The following is a 20,105-nucleotide window of genomic DNA, read 5'->3' as shown; positions in this document are numbered from 1 at the left end:
GAGGACGATGGTTTAGACCAGGACAGTAGCAGTGGAGGTGGCAAGCGATGGTGGAATTCAGGGTATATTACTAAGAGGCGGGAACTTTGTAGCTGGATCAGGTATAGAATAGGAATGGGGAAGCAGTCACGGGTGACACCAAGGTTTCCGGCTGAGCATTTGGAAGGTGTTGCCATCCACTGAGAAAGGCCAGACCGCAGGAAGAGCTGGTTTTGGGGGAATACGAGGTGTTTGATTTTGAACATGCTAACTCTGAAAATCCTGTTAGATAACAGTAAGTGCATGAATCGAGGAAAGAAGTCTGGTTATGGAGCTGGATGTTTGGGAGTTTAAGGCTCTGAGGCCAGTGAGACGAGACCACCCAGGCTCTGGGTGATGGAGCCTGGTGGGTGAGTGCAGAGAGAGGGGAGGCCTAAGGACCCAAGCCTGGAGCACCTGAATGTTTAGAGGTTGGTGAGAAAGAATGCAAAGGAGACCGAGAAGGAACCGCTAGCAGGGCCCGAGGAAAACCAAGCGAGCGAGCCTGTTTTAAACAACTGCTTGCTTAGTGCCCTGTATGTGCATCTCTTAGTACTTCGAAGGAATTATTTATTTATTTATCTATTTAATTTATTTATTTCTACTTTTTATTTTTTGGCTGCGTTGGGTCTTCGTTGCTGCACGCGGGCTTCCTCTAGTTGCGGCGAGCGGGGGCTGCTCTTCATTGCGGTGTGCGGGCTTCTCATTGCGGTGGCTTCTTGTTGTGGAGCACAGGCTCTAGGTGTGAAGGCTTCAGTAGTTGTGGCGCACGGGCTCAGTAGTTGTGGCACACGGGCTTAGTTGCTCCGCAGCATGTGGGATCTTCCTGGACCAGGGCTTGAACCTGTGTCCCCTGCACTGGCAGGCGGATTCTTAACTGCTGTGCCACCAGGGAAGTCCCAAGGAATTATTTTATGCGTTGTTTTCCCCACATGAGAACTTCTTGAGGGTGCAGATTTTCACTGAATCTCCACCTCTTAGCACAGTACCTGGCATATAGTGGGAACTCAGATGTCTGTTTGGATGAATGAACTGCCTTCGTAGGTCCCAATTATTGATTGCTTACAATGTGCTCGGTCCTTATTCTAGAAATGATGAGAGTTGCTTCCTCATTTGCTCCTACCTTGAGTGAATCCTGAAATCTGAGTTATTCCTCTGACCAGAGCTGATTTCCCTAAGGTAGGGGTGTGCGTGAGTGAGTGTGTGTGTGTGTGTATGTGTACAATCAGTCCAATAAAAATCAGCATATCCTGGCAACTGTACCGTAAAGTATTTCTAGAATAAGAGTGTCTCACTGTGTATACGATCACCACCCTGGTCTGAATAAACCACCATCATCTCTTGCCTGGATTATTACAAAAGCCTTCTATTTTTGGTCTCCTGGCTTCCTGTCTTTGCCCCTAATAATTTATTTTAGCACCTAGAAGAATACCTGGCGTGAGGTAGATGCCCAGTTGATATTTCTTGAATGAAGGAATCCTTGTTTTTTTTTTTTTTTTTGCGGTATGCGGGCCTCTCACTGCTGCAGCCTCTCCCGTTGCGGAGCCCAGGCTCCGGACGCGCAGGCTCAACGGCCATGGCCCACGGGCCCAGCTGTTCCGGGGCATGAACCCGCATCCCCTGCATCGGCAGGCGGACTCTCAACCACTGCGCCACCAGGGAAGCCCTGAATGAAGGAATCCTTGAGTAAACATTCACACGTAAGGTTTGAGGAGCACATGTGCGACTTTCTGTGGGATAGATGGCTATTAGAACAAGATGTAGACTCTGATCGTGGCTTACCGAGTGTTCCTCCATCTGGCACCTGACTCACCTCCTGCTGTCTTTCACTGCATTCTGGACACATTGGCATTTTTCTATGTCTTGAAGACACCACACTCCTTTCCACACTGGGGCTTCCACACCTGTCTGTCTTGTGCCTGGAGTGCCTGCCCTCTTCCATTCCTGCCCTGTTTCTTCCCATGACAGGCTCCTTTCATCATTCGGGGCTCTGCTCCTTCAAGAAGTCTCCTGTGACCTCCATAACTACAGAAGTCCTCCCCCACCTTCTTTGGCAGTCTCTCTAGTCTTTGTGAACTTTTTCTCCTCCTCTAAAGCACTTATCACTTGCCCCAAGTCTTGCTGTTTGTGATGTGTTTTGGGGTCCTCCACCATTGTTGGGGGGCCAGAATGATTCTGAGATTTCTGGCTTGTAGAATTGGATGGATAGGTAGGGTTGTCATTTCCTGAGAAATGACTGGAAAACACTAGTTGAGGTGTTCGAAGAGTTATGCTTTTAGTTTGTGTAAAGTGTGTTGTTTTGATTCCTCTGTTCCTTTCTTGAATTTTATTTATCCTTTTAGGAAACAAACCTCTATGATTTGGTTTTGAGCATGTTGATTTAAGTTGCCTGTAGGTCTCCCAGAGGAGGTGTCAAGTAGGCAATTGCCTGTATGCATTTGGAGCTCAGACGTAAGTTGGGGCTGGAGGTGGTGTAGGGGCCTGCCAGGCTGATGTGAATCCTAGCCCTGCCATTCAGTATCTCTTGTGATATTGGGCGAAGGCATCGAGCAGGTGTGAGGCTGTTTGCTCATCTGTCAGATGGGAATAACATCACCTACTTTCAAGTTTAGGATTAAATGAGATGTACATACATACAGTGGTTAGCACAGTGCCTGGCATGTAGCAGAATGACTTTCATGTTATTAAATGGATTCGGCTGGTTAATAATGCCTCCTTTTCAGAGCTTACTATATGTCAGGTCATCAGAATCCTTTTACGTGGGTTAGTGTATTTATTCCTTGCTATTCCCTACTTAAAACTTCTAGCTCCTGTGCCAGTACTTTCTCTTTGTAAAGCACACCTGAAGCTTTCCTAGTAGTCCTCTCCCCCATCTGCACCCACTTCATATTTTTAACGCACATTCTTTTGCCAATTTTAGGTACTATAAGTAGCCCAGTGTATAAAAGTGTGGATCTATTAACATTCAGGAAGTTATTTGTGTTATAATTTCTACCTGATTTGTCAATTCTTTAGAAACAACCATAGATTTCAGTTATACACACCAGTACTGACATAGGAAACATGGTTATTAGGTTATTGCCAAAAACAAATGTGAGAGGTAGAAACTCAGAATACTAAAGTCCCTTTTGTATTTTTCCAGTCCCTTTAAAAGTCTGGTTGTACAGTTGACTCACTGCATCGTGGGTGACTTAGAGTGGTGTGGGGTTCGTCTTCATCCTGGACTAGTGGGATGACCTAACGTCTATAGCTTCTTCAGTCACTGTAAGCTTTTTTTTTTTTTTTTTGGCGGTATGCAGGCCTCTCACTGTTGTGGCCTCTCCTGCAGCGGAGCACAGGCTCCGGACACGCAGGCTCAGCGGCCATGGCTCATGGGCCCAGCCGCTCCGTGGCATGTGGGATCCTCCCGGACCAGGACACGAACCCGTGGCCCCTGCATCGGCAGGTGGACTCTCAACCACTGCGCCACCAGGGACGCCCCTTTTTTTTCTTTTTAATGGAAAAAAACTCACTCGAATAAATCTCCAAATATGAAGTTATGGACATTAGGTTCCTTGGATTTACTTTTAAGAATGGTATAGATTCTAGCACTTAATCATAGAAATAAATCTGACTAATGAATAGTTCCCTACTTTAATGAAATTCTGAGAGGTTGAATTTTATGTTAAATATTTTGCTATTTTAAATGAACATAATATTGGTTTAGATTATAGATTGGCATTGACTGTTTTTCTTTGAGTAGCTGTTACTAATGTTGTTAAACTAGTCCATTTCTTTTTTGCTCATGTAATATAGAGCTGTTTTTTTAAATACTTTTCCTTAATGCTGGTTGAGATTAAAACGAATCTCAGTGTTGGGATGAAGCACTGCTTTGTTTTCAAACTGCACATTATTTTTTCCCTCACTGCCGTCTTCCCCCTCCCCCGCAGAGAATGACTGATTCATTGTTATATTGTAAAGATAAGATTCACATCAATCATTTATTTTATTCTATACATAGTTCTTTTTAGAATAAAAGCAAGGTTAATGTCAAAGTTAATTTATCTAATTTCATACTTGGTACTTTCATACAAATTTCATATTTCATATTTCAAAATAAAATGCCTTAGTTCCTGTTGGGATGTGTTTGAGGTATAAGAAAATACTTCAAACATTTTTTGAAAATATTTAGGAAACATTTTAGTTAAAAGCATACTGTTCAATGAAAACATTGCATTTTTAGAGTGGTTAAAAAAGGAACACTATTTAAAACATAGGCTACATCGACAGGAATTTTAACTTCTGATCTTGCGACAAAGAGTAGCATTAAGTCACATCACTTTCTCTTTTTTCTTAATATTAAGGGTTCCGATACTAAGACTGTCAAAAACTCCTCTGTTTACAAGTAATTTAACTTGATGGGTAATAATATGGTAGGTTCCATATCGTATGTGAGAATGTTGGGAACCTGTTCTTTGTGTTTTTGTCTACGTAACTTGAAATAGTGGGTATTTCATCCTTGTCTGGACTCTTGGAGCTTTCTCCTGGGATCATGGAGCGAACAGGACAGGCTGCGCTCTGTGGCTCTTCCACGCCTTCTTGCTGACTGCCTTTGTCAGTACTACTTAAGAAGTCCTTCAGAACTTGCTTGAAGATGTAGACGATTTCCCATGGCAGTACATCATTTTCTGCCAGAACTTCTCGAAATCTAGAGGCAAAGCAGTTATCAGTATTCAATTCAGAAAATCTCTTTTGTCGTATCCCTTTGTCTCCAAAATTCAGCTTAGATAATGTGACCATATAGTAGTTACCCACCTTTTGAGTAAACTGCACATTGCTTTAAAATTATACTTCTAGTAAAGAAATTTCAAAAGAGACTTTAAAACATTTCCTAGCCAGTGAAATACCAACAGTGGTTTTGTGTGTGTGTGTGTGTGTGTGTGTGTGTGTCCGGCCCATCCTTAGGGATTTTGGTTGCTGGGTAGTTGATACACATGATTAAAAAATTTATATGATATAATGCGATTTCCAATCTAAAGATGTGAGGAGCTTAAACTTGACAGCAAATATCACAAGAAGGGAACGTAGTATTTTTACCTGCTGAGAATAGCTCCAGTTTGACAAGGTTGAACCTGTGAGCAAAGAACTTCAAGTTGTCTTTGTTCAGTAGCTGGGATGGTTGCGTGGGGATTCTGATAGTTTCTCAGCCAATTGTAATCCACACCTGTTCTTTTCACTTTTTGCTCACTTTCGATCTCTTGTATTAATCTCTCTCGTTCCTTTAGATGCCATTTTAATTCCCGAAGCAGAGTCTTTGTCACTACTTCTGAGTCAGGGTAGCGTGTGGATTTGTAGGAATTGTGTTTTGGCCATTTCATCCAGCCAAAAAGTGGCATTTTTAGCCTATGGAAATATTCTCACTTGTTTATTTGCATAAAATATTATGGTTCTGATGAGCAAATATTTGTTTCTTTACAGTAACTTTGCCAGAAAAGTGCATGAATTTTTCACTGGTTAGATATACAGGTCAAAATAAGATTAGAATGGATTAAAGTCTTAATTTCTAACTAGGTCAGTGCCAAAAACCAGGCTTTGAAAATACTTTTATGTAGCTAAGGAGAAATGAAATGCAGTCAGATAATCTACAGACTGAACAATTTTCTGAAAATACCACTAACGCTTGCTATTAAAAGTTCTTAGGAGGCTTTAAAATATGAACATATAGGAAAGTGCTATCTGCAAACATACTTTTGACTTATGTTTTGTACAGAAAAGGTTTAAAGATTACCTGTGAAGTTGATGGATCCGATGTGGTGATGTTGCCGAGGAGTTTACTTGAATTGGTGATGAAGGTGTGCTTCACTCAGGCATATCTCCTTCTCCTGGATGTGTCCCCTGTTGAAAGAATGATTCTCCTCCTTTACCCACCGAAACTGTATTTGAAATAACTAACCTTCTGTGTTAGGAATGAGGTTGTGATGTCTTCATTTGGAGAGAATGCTCATTAATTCACCTTGTAAGTAAGCTAGAAGAAATGACAAAAATAACTTACTATTTAATCTTTACAAATTATATAATGGTGTGCCTTTTGAATGTAGCTCAGTGTATTTGAAAGAGATGCCGGCAGCTACAGATTCCGGTCCTAAATGCATTTAGACATATCTTTGATAAAGAAACGGAGAAAGGTCGTTTGAAGCACCACAGATGCGCTGCCAGCTCAAGTGAAGACTGTCGCACGATGTGGTGCTTTGCTGTGCATAGCTGCGGGTCACAGTTTAGTGCTGTATTTTTATGCCTGTAGAGCTCTAAAAATAACCATGTTGCTTTTATTCTTCAGCTTAACTTTCAGGCGGTTTAGAAGCCAGGTCACTGTCCCCTCTAATGAAAGCAGGAAAAATAGATCAGACTTGACTATTTGCACAATATACATTCTGAGAAACCTCGTTACAATTGAGCAAAGTAGGCAAAGAATGCTGATATCAGTCGTGTGAAATATTTAGTAAATGTTATATTCTGTACACATTTTGTTTTTCTAAATAGTATTTAAATTTGTATATTTAAACAAGTTGTAATGCTCGAGGACATTATATACACATAAGTAGATAACTTTAAAATATACTTTATAATCTCTAAAAACATGGTGATAAGACAATAATAGATTAAGGTCAGAAAAAAAATAGAGACATGACAACATATCAAGTTCACAACAAAATCTTATAGTTCATTATAGAAAATCATTTTCGTGTTTTCTTTTGTAGCTGAAAGTGAAACTTATACTCACAGTTTGGGCGAGTACTGATGTGTAATTGGTCTTTATTGTGCTAGTTTTCTATTCCAGAGAGGTTTGTGTCTTTGGTTTAAGCATGGACAGGTTCGTTACTCTGTAGTTCTGTGTTAAATGACTGTGTAGTGGCTTTTCCTTTTATAATATTTGTTTCTTCTGTTGCTTTTTCCTTCAAATGAACTGTGAAGAATAGACCTCGTTTACATCAGACCTGCATGTCATGCATGATAAAGAGTGATGTGTGTGGTCATCCTCCAGCTCCTGTTACTTATATGTTAGAAAAACCCAGATGTCAGGATTCATTATCTGTAACTAGAAGGTTTTCATATTGCATTGTGTATAGTACTGTGAAAGGGAAGGGAGTAAAGTTTATCATGACAGAACTGTCCTATCTGATTTTCTACTATAGTTATGATGAGTCAGGCTGCTTCTCCCTTTGAATAGACTCGTTGTCATTGCTTTAATTTTTAAATTTTTTGCCTCTGAAATGGTGACAAAAATATCAAAAATGTATTGGATGTGGAGCATAAACCGACTTTCTGTTCCAGGCCCTCTTTAGTCTTGCCTGTCCCTTCTTCTCCGGCTTGCTCTCTTGCTCTACCTGAGTCTGTCTGTCGTGTCAGCCAAGCCTGACTGCCCCACACAGGCCGTGCTCCCTCTGGCATTTCAGCTTTGGTCACACTGACTCTCTTCTGAGTCGCTCGTTTTTCTTTTCCATGTACCTACACTGTAATTCCCTTATTTATTTTTGCCTGTGTTGGGTCTTCGTTGCTGCGCGAGAGATTTCTCTAGTCGCGGTGAGCGGGGGCTACTCTTCATTGTGGTGCGCGGGCTTCTCATTGCGGTGGCTTCTCTTGTGGAGCATGGCCTCTAGGCTTGCAGGCTTCAGTAGTTGCGGCACGCAGGCTCTGGGGCGCGTGGGCTTCAGCAGTTGTGGCGTGCGGGCTCCGTAGTTGTGGTGCGTGGGCTCAGTAGTTGTGGTGCGTGGGCTCAGTAGTTGTGGTGCACGGGCTCAGTAGTTGTGGCTCGCAAGCTCTAGAGCGCAGGCTCAGTAGTTGTGGCACACGGGCTCAGTAGTTGTGGCGCACGGGCTTAGTTGCTCCGCCGCATGTGAGATCTTTCCGGACCAAGGATCGAACCCGTGTCCCCTGCACTGGCAGGCAGATTTTAAACTACTGTTCCCCCAGGGAAGTCCCTATACTGTAACTCTTTTTCAGGGCTCAGTTTCGATACCAACTAATTTTTTCTTCTGTCTGAGGGAAAAACGTTTTTCCCTTGGCCCCCACGCCCTGTTCCTTTGAATTCCGGTTTTATTTCTCTTTATTGTTAAACTAATAGTCCTTTACAACTAGGTTCTGTCTGTCCTCCACTTATTTGCAGCTCTCATTAGCTCAGCAGATAGTTTTGACTGTGCCATGTCCTAGATGCAGGTTAGGGACTGGGGATGCAGCAGTGGACCAGACAGACCTATCCTCTGTCCTCATGGAGCCCGTGTTCTAGTGGAAAGATGAACCCGAGGACCCAAATCACCTAGTGCAGTGGTCATGATACACTCGAGGTCTCCCCAGTTCACTGTGGAGGTCAGGGAAGGCCTTTCTGGGTAGGGGCTGTCCTTTGAGCAGAGGTTTAAAGACCAGCGAGGAAGCCACACAACGCGCTTCATGCGGCCAGCTCCCTCCTCAGCTTGGCCTGTTAGCGCCTAGCTGGCTATTGAGATTGAGTCTGGCCTTCACGGAGCTTTCCTTACACCTCGGCTCACATTCAGTGCGTTTTCCTTTGATCTTCCTCGGGTAAGCCAATTTTCCTAGTACTTAGTGTGTGCTACTTGCATTATTATACATTTTGTTTTTTCTGTCCTGTCTCCGGAGATTGTTATGCCCAAATGGCATTCTCTGATTACAGTAGTTCCCCTACTACCATGTAGATAGAGAACAGAAATATTTGTAGATCAAGGTAAGGAAGTACCTTTGCATTAATCCTTCCTGTTTGTTGGGAGTATAACCAGATTAATGTTGGATTTTATTCGTCACACATTTTAGTAAGTTGAATAAATGAATTATTTCTAATGGATTGCAACCTCATTAGGCTATTTTGTGTGGAAGACATAAAGCTTAAACTATGACGCAGTTAGGTTAATTTCTTTTTGGTCTTTGTCATGGTTTTCTAGGCTTTATCTTCTTAGCTGAACAGCAAAAAGTTTTATGACTTGAAGTGAGATAGGATCGTATCATTCATTGTGTGTGTGTGTGTGTGTGTAGAAGTTTAAGATGTGTAAGGAAGTACTTAAGTCTAAAAAGACAAAATTTTGGAATCTCGAAGGGCAGGCTAAGGAGCCAGGTTGTTTATATACAACTTGTATATATTTATGGTCAGGGGGCCTTATACAGTTCTCAGCAGCATTTGATTGCAATTAAAGGAAGATTTTTCATTGTGAGAGGACTGATATCTTTCTGTTTTTAATTCCTTTGCTACTGAATTCAGAGTTCTGAATTATTGGTTGGTTCTTTTTGGCTATTAAAGATGCAGTTAATATTTGAGAAACTGTGATGTTAAATTCCTTTTCCCAATATTAATTCCCTCTTTAAAATACTCTGATTGAAACACACTAAGATGTACTTTTTCATGTTAAAAATCCTATTCTATTGGGTTGTCCACATCTTATTGACTTAAGAGAATTCTTAGTGTGCGTCTGCGTTCTGTGCTGCAAATGTTCACTCGAGAGAGACCACTGTTCTTGCTCTGTAACCTTTATAGACGTTGTTCATAAGTTTTACATTATAGTTTAGTTTAGTTTGTTATTTTCCTTTTTTGACTTTTCCTTTTTTGTGTTCTTGTTTAAGCCCTTCTTTACTTCAAAGTTATAACATACAGAAGAAGGTCAGCTTTTTAGGCTTAAAAAAATAAGTACTCCTGGGTGTTGAGTTGGTTTGAAATTGATTTGAGATTGGTTTGAGATGTAGGGGTCCCCAAATTGGATAATCATTATTCAAAGTAAGTAGTCATTGTTCCACCCAGGAGATTTTCCTGATTCCTAGTACGCCCAGTAACCGTGTGGCGTATCCTGGGTATTTTGAATATTATGTTATATTATGGGACTCTGGGTCTTGCTTAAATCCTGTGGGGATTGCAGCTGACCAGCTGTGTTCAGGCTGCAAGTTCCAGCCAGCTTCCTTTGGGCAGTGGTCCCTCTGGTTTTCAGAGCCTTTGCAGGGCTGTCTGGATCTGTCTTGCACTGTGCCATCTAGTGGCCGTCCTGTAGCTCAGTTCTCAAAGTCTGTGATGGGCTGTTTGGGGTCAGGGCACGCCTGCCAGCCCAGGGGTGCACCCAGCAGTTCCTAAAGGTTCTCAGGTGTCTGCAATCTCCCTGGTGCTTTCCCAGCCCAGGGCCTCCCTTTTCTGGTCCTCTGGCCAGAAGACAGGGGCTTTGTTGCCCTGCTCTGCCAGGCACTTCCTGCAGTGATGTCTGTCTCCCAGGCCAAGCAGTGGGAGGGCAGAGAAAGAAAAAAGGCAGTGAGAGTTGGCCCCACCCTCTTATAGAGGGAGTTTCCCTCCCTCAGAGTTTGATGCTCCGGCCGCACCTGGCTTGTGAGAGAATGGAGAAAAGAAAAATGTAAGGTGTGCACTGCCCCCGTTTTGAGTATTTGGAGTCCCCTTTCCTGCTGGACCATATGGTAGCTCTATTTTTAGTTTTTTAAAGAACCTCCATACTGTTCTCCATAGTGGCTGCGTTTTGGAAAACAGCCACTTTATGTTTCCACCAACAGTGTAGGAAGGTTCTCTTCTCCACACCCTCTCCAGCATTTTATTATTTGTAGATTTTTCGATGATGGCCATTCTGACTAGTGTGAGGTGATACCTCATTGCACTTTTGATTTGCATTTCTCTAATAATTAGCAATGTTGAGCATCTTTTCATGTGCCTCTTGGCCACCTGGATGTCTTCTGTGGAGAAATGTCTACTCAGGTCTTCTGCCCATTTTTTGATTGGGTTGTTTTTTTTTGATACTGAGCTGTGTGACCCATTTGTATAGTTTGGAAATTAAGCCCTTGTCTGTCGCATCATTTGCAAATATTTTCTCCCATTCTGTAGGTTGTCTTTTTTTTTTTATGGTTTCCTTTGCTGTGCAAAAGGTTGTAAGTTTGATTAGGTCCCTTTGTTTATTTTTGCTTTTATTTCTACTGCCTTGGGAGACTGACCTAAGAAAACGCATTGCTACGATTTATGTCAGAGGATGTTTTGCTTCTGTGCTCTCCTGAACCTGTAGCGTCTTGACTGCCTTTAGTTCAAAATAATCCTCATGCAAAAGTGACACATTTTGGGGAGGCTTATTCTGAACCCCTATAGCTCCCATACATGTCTTTGCATGTGCTTCCTTGTCTACAGGTGCTGTGAATACTGCCCTTGGGGAAGATACTGAGGAAAGAAGTGTCAGCTGGCAGGAGATGTGTTCTGAGGTTAATAGGACAGGTCACAGTGCTCTGCAGAGTAACCACTTGTACCCATCTGCCTCCCTCTCCTCGTAACCTAAGCATAGTTGTACTTCTTGCCAATTCAAAGGGTGGAAAAGGTTTCTCATTGTTTTAATTTGCATCTATTTGGTGACTGACTGTGAATTTGAGTGTATTTTCATTTGTTTATTGACGATTTGCAGTTTTTTTATAGGACTTAATGTAAAAGTAACTATTCAAGCATTCTCCTAGCATGTGGGAATTCCTTGGCTTTCTGTGAACAGTGTACTAACTTCTGATATTCTTTGCAGGCCACTGAGCCAGAAGAGCTCAGAGACGGAGTATATTAACAAATACAGAAAACTTGAAGCACAAGAGTTTGATATGTATGGCAGTGATCATTCAACCAGTGGGCCAGGTAAACGAGTCTCTTTAAATATCATAAAATATGGTATGTGAGTTGTTCACATGTTAAAACATTAACTTCTTTTTTTTTTTTGCGGTACGCGGGCCTCTCACTGCTGTGGCCTCTCCCGTTGCGGAGCACAGGCTCCGGACGCGCAGGCTCAGCGGCCATGGCTCACGGGCCCAGCCGCTCCGGGGCATGTGGGATCTTCCCGGACCGGGGCACGAACCCGCGTCCCCTGCATCAGCAGGCAGACTCTCAACCACTGCACCACCAGGGAAACCCTAAAACATTAACTTCTTAAAAGTGTTTAAGAAGTGTATTTTGATCAATAAAGAATCCGTATTGCTTGTTAATTCAGGATTTTGGGGGGAGGAGTATATGACAGATTATAAATTGTGAGTGTGTGATGATATGTTGTGAGCTGCTCATGTTTTCCTCTCTTAAGTACAGTGTCTAAATAGTCTGTCCTTTGGAAGACTAATAACGGTCCCTGACCTTACTATTAATTAGAATTACTTAAAATTGTTATTATAATTTTAATAATAACAATACAATAATATATTATATTATTATAAAATTATTTTATTGTTATTAAAATTATTATAGTTTTTAAAATAATAATCATATTAAAACAAAATTTTAAATAGTACATAAATGTATACAATAAAAGGTAAAGGTCCTTCTTAACCTCTCCTCCTCCCAAGGAGGAGATACAAGGATACAACTGTTCAGACTTCAGGTTAAGCTAGTTACTTTCTGTGAGTATGCACTTTCTTTTAGTGAGCTGATTGTCTTATTAGCATTAGACCGTATTCATATGACAGAAGTAAGTTTTTGATTTTTTTGCTTTATAAAAGGTTATCCGTCACAAGCTTCCTACCAATTCAGTCAGGAAGTCCTGCCTCCTTTCTTTCTACTCTGTGTACTTATGCTCGGACTTAGGGACAGAAGTTGGGGTTAGAGTAATATTTTCCAGCCTTTTTGAAAATTATGAAATATAGTCCATACATAAAAGTATACTAATCCTTATTCTTCTTGGTCTTTATTTGGGTTTCTTGACAATATAAAATATTGGTATCTTTCATCAATTCTGGAAAATTCTGAGCCATTATCTATGCTCCACTCTCTCATGCAGTTTTGTATTTTTCATTTTTTTGGTCACTCTACTATATGCAGACTAATTTCTCATTGTTCATCTTTCTCCTAAGGCAGAAGCAGCTTTGAGTTCTTTGTCTTCCTCTCTGTGTCCTTGCCTTATTATAGACTTTGGCCTGGTGTTTCCTCTCTCTCTTGCCAAGCTTTCGGTTTTTTAAACATGATGTTTGTATATTTTGTCTAGCATCTTTAGTTGTCCTCAGGAGGAATATTTGTGTGAACAACCCAGTACATTATTACCAGAAGTGATAGTTCAAAGAGATAGTGTGTCCTTTGATTCAATATTTACTTATTCTAAGAAAAGTACAGCGTAGTACATGTAAGAACATTTATTGCACTGTTGCTTATTTATGGGAAGCCTTAGAAGTCTCTTAAATGTCAGTGAACAGAGGCCTGGTGATTTTTATCTGTGTAGGGGAGTGTGTGGACTTTGATAGAAGCCTGAAATAGCTGTGTGTTATTGTGGAAAGACATCTGTCATTTAATATTTCCTTTTGGGGAAGTGTGTTAGTTTTCAGAAGACTCTTGATGATGTGATCCTTCTTGTTGCACTCACATATACAAACCCCGAGCACACCACTGTGGGTCCTGGAGCCTGCCATAGGGATTGCCGCTGTGTGGAGATGGCTAGATGACAAATGAGTGCCTGCAAGTGCAAGTGTCTGCTCTTACAACTTTTGATTTGGATTCATATTTGAAACTGCTATTTGCTTTCTCTGTCCATGGCATCTCAATATATTTGGAGCTTTTCACTAGGCTGTCATATAGCTTTGACTGCACTTGGAGGATTGACTCAACGACCAATGTTTATCAAGGTGTGTGCCAGGGACGGTGTGAAGCAATGAGAATATAAGTTAAAAAGACCTGGTCCCTCCTCTTACAGAGATTATCATTTACTTGTGTAGTTACACAAATAAATGCTTTTGGAGGTAAATCCTCTGAAAGATAAACTCTCTGGGGACGTAGGACAAGGGTTTCTGCCTTTAGCTGGGGTATCAGGAAAGTAACAATTGAGCTTGGAGCTGAAGAATTAATAAGTTATAGAAGTTACCTAGACAGTTTGGGGCTCGGGGGAGGGGAAAATGTATACAGAGGGCCTGTAATAGGAGAAAGCCTGGGGTGTGGGTGGGCAGGGTCAGTTGGAGACTGAATAATAGCCCTCCACAGAGATCCTCACCCTCTTCTTCAGAACATGTGGTGACTGTGCTACATCACATGGTAAAAGGAACTTTACAGATTAAGTTGAGGAGCTTGAGGTGGAGGGACTGGGGGTGGGTCTGGTGTAATCGCAGGGCTGTAAGCAGAGTCAGTCGTAGATGTAAGGACAGAAGCCAGAGTGATACAAGGAGGGGGCGGTGAGCTAGGGAGTGCAGGCGGCTTCTTGAAGCTGAAGAGGTGGGGAATGGGTTCTTCCCCACAGAGCCTCCAGAAGGAACCAGCTGTGCAGGCCTCTGGACCTTAGCCCAGACTGCTTTTGGACCTCTGACGTTCAGAGCTGCAAGAGAATACTGTAAATGTGTGTCGTTTTAAGCTACTAAGGTTGGGATCACATGTCACAGGAGCAGTAGAAGACGAGTGAGGTTGTGTTGGATGAGGCTGGTGAGATAGAGGCACAACTGGCGATAGGGCCTGGGGCCATGACTAAGAATTTTAGGCTTTTTTGTTTGTTTGTTTTTTTGTTTTTGCGGTACGCGGGCCTCTCACTGCTGTGGCCTCTCCCGCTGCGCAGCACAGGCTCCGGACGCGGCTCAGCGGCCATGGCTCACGGGCCCAGCCGCTCCACGGCATGTGGGATCTTCCCGGACCGGGGCACGAACCCGTGTCTCCCGCATTGGCAGGCGGACTCTCAACCACTGCGCCACCAGGGAAGCCCAAGAATTTTAGTCTTAATACTCAGAGCAAGGGGAAGCTGTTGAAAGTTCTAGGTTTACCTTGGCATGAGTGTGTGTGGGTGGGGGAACGTCAAGGGATGAGATCAGTGTTTTGAGAAGACCACTCTGGTCATATTGGAGAGACTGGACTGGTGGGGACCAGCATGGACATGAGGAGAAGTCCAGGTGAGACTGGATGGTGACTGATGACTGGGGTGATGGCATGGAGTGGGGAGCTGGTCGTGGGATGGCCGGACAGGACCAGGTGATGCATGGATGGGGATGTGAGGGAGGAGAGGGGCCGCAGGAAGCAGGAGGTGCTGCTCCACGCTTTGAAGTGCGGCAGTGCCTATGGGAAGGAGATGAGGTTCTCGTGTGTGTGTGTGTGTGTGTGTGTGTGTGTGTGTGTGTACACAGCTATTTCTATCCCTATTCTGTCTGTTTACATTAAAACTGTGAGAATGCACTGGTACCTCTAATTCCAGTCCAGCCCCAAGGTTTCAACGTGAAAATTTTGTTATATCCAGTTTAAAATACTTTGATTCAAAATACCTTTGCTGGGACTTCCCTGGTGGTGCAGTGGTTAAGAATCAACCTGCCAGCAGGGGACATGGATTCGAGCCCTGGTCTGGGAAGATCCCACATGCCATGTAGCAACTAAGCCCGTGAGCCGCAACTACTGAGCCTGCGCTCTGGAGCCCGGAAGTCACAACTACTGAGCCTGCATGCCACAACTACTGAAGCCCGTGTGTCTAGAGCCCGTGCTCTGCAACAAGAGAAGCCACCACAGTGAGAAGCCCATGTACTGCAACAAAGACCCAACACAGCCAAAATAAATAAATAAATAATAAATTAAAAAATAATAATAATTAAAAAAATACCTTTGCTTTTGGCGTGATACAGGTGTTATTTCATCTATATAACTGTTTTAAAAAATCATTTCTGAGTAGAAATCCAAGAATGCACATTCAGTGAATTTCTGTGAATTACATTAGAATCATTGTATATAGTTTAAAGTAAATCATTTTTTAAAAATTGAGATTTAATAGCATTTCTGAACAGCTTGACCTTGGTTCCAGGCTGTGGACTCCTGCGGGGTTTCTGTTGTTTTCATATAGCAGTTTTGAATTTGTCCTGGCATGGTGTCCTTAGTTGTGATTAAAGGCCACAGTGCTACCTCCCTTTTAATTTGGTGATATTTTTGGTGGTGGTTTCCATCCCTTTGATAGCTTTTCTTTTGAGTTTAAGAGAATGGCCTGTCTGGAGTTTTTAATAACTGAAAAGGGAAATATTCAAATTAAGTTTAATTTTGTGTTTGGAATACCAACCCATACTTGGAAAAAGTGATATGTAATTATTTTGAAGATTTAATTTTATACTTAAATCAGCAATGTAGTAATTAAACTTATTTTCTGTAGTGTACAGTGTCTAGATTTTATGATAAGAAACGTTATGTTCTCCAGTTAAAATCCATTATATACTGTTTGGAACCCTGACTGCTGAATTTTTTTGGTTAGATTTTTTGTATTTGAGAAACTAGCAATTTTCATGGTTTCCAGTTTTTTCCAGTTCATGTGAGATATTTTAATGTTAATAACCTCAGATAAAGAGATAACAGGAAAATAAAATTTGAGGTTGAGGTATTTCTGATATCACTTTTGGATTACACTTTGCTGTATGTGGTTTGTTGATTTGCGTTGTTACCTGTCTTCTCTGAGAACTTACCTGTAATATTTTCCTGGCCCCCTCCTTTGATTTGGTTGCTGCTGCACAGGTGAAAGAGCTGCACAGCCGTGAACATGTCTTTTGCTTGTGGTCTTCCCTCTGGCGGTGGATGTGGAGGCTGGACTTGATTTGCACTCAGGTCGGCTGCAGCCAGTGACCTAAAAATGTCAGCCTGTGTTTCTTGTTAAATAGAGAGAGGGCTGTGGTTTAGACAATACAGTTAGGACTTCTGCAATTTTTTTCTTGTAGCATTTCTGTCTTTAAGCAGCAACCTTCAAAATGCATGTAATCAAGGAATGTAAGTCACATGAGTGTTGTCAAAGTGATGGCTCGTTCAGCAGCACCGTGAGCCACGGCTGCAGGTTCTGAGCAAAAAATACAGCTGCTACCTTTCTGTCTTTCGAAAGAGTCTGTGTCACCTCTCTTCCCCGTGCAGGCCTTGTCCCTCTCACCCTGTGTCCCACTCCCTGTCACTGCATCTCCCAGCCATGTAGCAGCTCAGGAGCTCCTCCCTCTGTCTCTCCTCGTTCGTTGGGCCGCATGGAGTCTCATCCCTTCCCTTTGTGTTAAAAAGGCCTATTATTGATTGATAAGCCTACCAACACCAAGAATGGGAAGGTCTCTATTTTTTCCCTATTTATGCATATATCATCTCAGTTCTTGCATTTGTAGACTGGCCTGGGTACCCAGCCATCATTTAGAATTCTACATAATTTAATAAAATCTTGGAACCATTTGTAAGTTAGGAACTGTTTACACATTGAGTTTTGCTACATGTTTTGAAGGTAGTGTGGTTAAATTAAAGGGCTTTTTAGCTGAGAGTGCTTCTGGAAGGGGTGAGATTGAGCGCAAGTATACCAGTGGGAACACAGGACAGCGTCAGTGATTGTGTTTCTTAAAAGCTAAGCGGAGCAACGGAAGGAGAGTGAGATGTGAGAGTGGACAGAAGTGCACACTTTGTGGAGTTTGGCGGTCAGTAGTGAGGTGACTAGAAGTTAGAAAGCTGTTGAGGGCAGGACTCAGAGAACTTTCCTCCGAAGTCAGTGCCGCGATGCCCTAGAAGGAACTCTGTTTCCACACAGAAGCTGTTTTTGCTTTGAGAGAGAACAGAACTGGCTCCTCTGTTCTTAAAATTCAGAACAAGTACTGCACATCTTGATTCAACTATAGGAAAATAGCCATATTTTCATTATATAGTTAGACCGATTTTGAAACTAAGAGTATGTGTAGGAGAAAATGTAGGGGAGCAAAAACAAAGCATGGACACGTGTGTCAAGTGGGAAGGGTGACGGCAGAGCAGAGGGAGAGGTTGGGCCAGAGAAGCGAAGGGCTGGGAGGAACAGGGAGGGGGGCGTTGAGGGGAGACCTGGGGAGGGAGCCAGCCCAGTGCTGAGTTTGGGGGGGACAGGGAAGCTTTCAAAGTTTATTTACTTTGGAAGTAAAACTTATTTCCCAATAGAAGTCTGTATCCTGTGAATCTTGATGATTTACCAAGAATTTGTGGCATCCCCGGAGTATAGTGCGTGTATTTACAGGAGGACGTTCAATAGCGGAGCTGGGCAGAGCTCCCCAGGGTGTGTCTTTCTTTCTTTTTTTTTAAATAATAAATTTATTTTATTTAATTTATTTATTTTTGGCTGTGTTGGGTCTTATTTGCTGCTTAACAGGCCTTCTTTAGTTGCAGCGAGCAGGGGCTACTCTTCATTGCAGTGCACGGGCTTCTCATTGCGGTGGCTTTTCTCATTGTGGAGCACGGGCTGTAGGCACGCGGGCTTCAGTAGTTGTGGCACGTGGGCTCAGTAGTCGTGTCTCACGGGCTCTAGAGCGCAGGCTCAGTAGTTGTGACACACGGGCTTAGTTGCTCCACGGCATGTAGGATCTTCCCGGACCAGGGATCGAACCCGTGTCCCCTGCATTGGCAGGCGGACTGGTCACCAGGGAAGCGCCCCAGGGTGTGTCTTTGTCAGAGTAGTGTTGTCCCTCCCAGGGTGCTTGTCCCTAAGGTGCCCTTATGCTGTTTGGTTGTCTACTATGGATTTAGTAGCAAGGAATGAACACTTAACAAATTGGTGTGAAATTTCAAATAAAAGTTTGTTCTTTAAGCTAAACATTTTTGTGCCATTTTCAAGTGATGAGTACTGTGCTCTGCACATCTTTTATCTTAGAAGGTAGTGCTGAGCCTACAACAGTGATTGCTGTGATGGAGGGTAAGATGGTGCTCAGCTTGTATAAATTATTCGCAGTGGGTGCTAAGGAAATTTCCTAATTACCCTGCTCACAGTGTTAGCCTGTAGAATATGTATTTGTGTGTGTGTACAGCTTGCTGTGTATATAGATAAAACACTAGGTTGTTTACCTTGTCTTTTTTCATATAAGAAATAGCATTGTATTTGTTTTGTCTGAATCCAGGTCCAAGGCCACCTTTAGCTAAATCAAGCAGTGTGATGTGCATCCCAGAGACAACTTATAAATATCCTGATTTGCCTATAAATCGATGTAAGGAAGAGGTAAAATTATTTTTGTCATAATGTAATTTTGTTGTTTGACTAAATGCCAGCGACCCAGCACTTGGTTTCTGGTCTGAAAGTGACAAGGTGCTGGGCAGGCACCCTGGGGAGGTGGTTTTGTGTAATAAGCGTGTGGATGGCCTTCCTTTTGGCGGTGCTTCACTTGTTCAGCCTTCCCCTGAGCTCATCTCCTCATATTTAATTATTCACCTAGCCGTCCCTGCTCTGAAATAAGTGTGAGTAAACACCTGCTGGGCCCCAGGAGAGCTGCTTCTCGCAATACCGGCTGCCCAGACTTTTTAGAAAGCAAATAATGCCCTCAGCGCAGTCTTCTCTAGCATTCCACTGGGTTTCCTTTACACTCTGCCTCGTTTGTTTGCCTGGTGATTGATCAGTCATTGATATGTAATTTTAAGAACAATGTTGGGCAATATAGCAGCAGGATGATTACACTTTTAATTAGTTACATGTTATTAAACATGGGTAAAAGTAAGCGTATTGAAACCTTAACTATACTAGCGGAAGAAGTGGTTATAGATAGGAATAAATTGTAAATGTTCTAAATTTAATTTTTATTTTGCTTTAGATCGAATCATGCAGCTTTTGTAGAGTAGATATACTTTATTAATTTTTAAGAGGCCAGTATTCAAATTAATTTGTATTCCCTGACCATGGCAATTGCTAGAGTGATAAGAGCTTACACGTATCTAGGGTGGAGGCGGGGAGCGGTGGGGAGAGATCGGGCTGGCGTTCTCGGGCCGCTCCATGCAGTCTGTACGTGGCGCACTAGAAGTTCATTGTTTTAAAGTGTGTCTGAAGAGTTTCAAATGAGAATTTAAAGCCACTTGAGTGTAATAACAGCTGTGTTTTCATGTTTCTCAGTAGAATTACACGGAAGTTCATTACAAAATTTTAAAATAATAGAAATTTAGACTATAGAAATTCATTTTGGTGTTTTCATATTTACAGACGAAGAAATTGAGACATAGGGATCAGTGAACTTGGCCTGAATTTCTGTGGCCATTAGTTATTGTTCACAGTGTTCAAATTGGTTTCAAATTCAGCAGCCATTAGTAACCTTCTTTCTCTCGTTTGTGATGTTTAGGTGGTTAGGTAATAATTTAACTTTTAAGGATGAAAAGAAAATAAATTCTGAAAGTCTTCTTGAGATAAAGCTTTTGGTTCATAGGTAATACTTTATTACATCAT

The 20,105-nt window shown here is 42.3% G+C and overlaps 2 protein-coding genes across 2 annotated transcripts in view; one reads left to right on the top strand and one right to left on the bottom strand.

Annotated features, from left to right (window-relative positions):
• Positions 1 to 4,132: 4,132 nt before the first annotated feature.
• On the bottom strand, positions 4,133 to 5,393 carry RD3L (RD3 like). Its single transcript, XM_060003262.1, has 2 exons — positions 5,095 to 5,393; positions 4,133 to 4,705 (listed from the first exon to the last, which is right to left on the bottom strand). Exons 1-2 carry the CDS (start codon positions 5,391 to 5,393, stop codon positions 4,408 to 4,410), a joined length of 597 nt encoding a protein of 198 aa, XP_059859245.1. The 3' UTR covers positions 4,133 to 4,407.
• A 6,168-nt stretch (positions 5,394 to 11,561) lies between these two features.
• TDRD9 (tudor domain containing 9) overlaps positions 11,562 to 20,105 on the top strand; it is a 96,298-nt gene continuing 87,754 nt past the window's right edge. Inside the window, exons 1-2 of the mRNA XM_060003271.1 lie at positions 11,562 to 11,647; positions 18,799 to 18,896. Of these exons, the coding sequence (XP_059859254.1) occupies positions 11,614 to 11,647; positions 18,799 to 18,896 (132 nt within the window). The 5' untranslated portion in view covers positions 11,562 to 11,613. The remainder of the gene's footprint in view (positions 11,648 to 18,798; positions 18,897 to 20,105) is intronic.

Source organism: Delphinus delphis, chromosome 2 (genome assembly GCF_949987515.2).
Source record: "Delphinus delphis chromosome 2, mDelDel1.2, whole genome shotgun sequence".
In the NCBI taxonomy this organism is placed as follows: Eukaryota; Metazoa; Chordata; class Mammalia; order Artiodactyla; family Delphinidae; genus Delphinus; species Delphinus delphis.
The sequence above is the reverse complement of the archived record's forward strand: the minus strand, read 5'-3'. Positions and strand labels throughout refer to the sequence as shown.

Bases quoted from the DNA above. Each gene is read 5' to 3' on its own strand.
- RD3L (XM_060003262.1), bottom strand. From the start codon at position 5,393: ATGCCACTTTTTGGCTGGATGAAATGGCCAAAACACAATTCCTACAAA. The intron at 4,706-5,094 runs GTAAAAATACTA...CTTTGCCTCTAG, and splicing joins ACTGGAGCTATTCTCAGCAG to ATTTCGAGAAGTTCTGGCAG.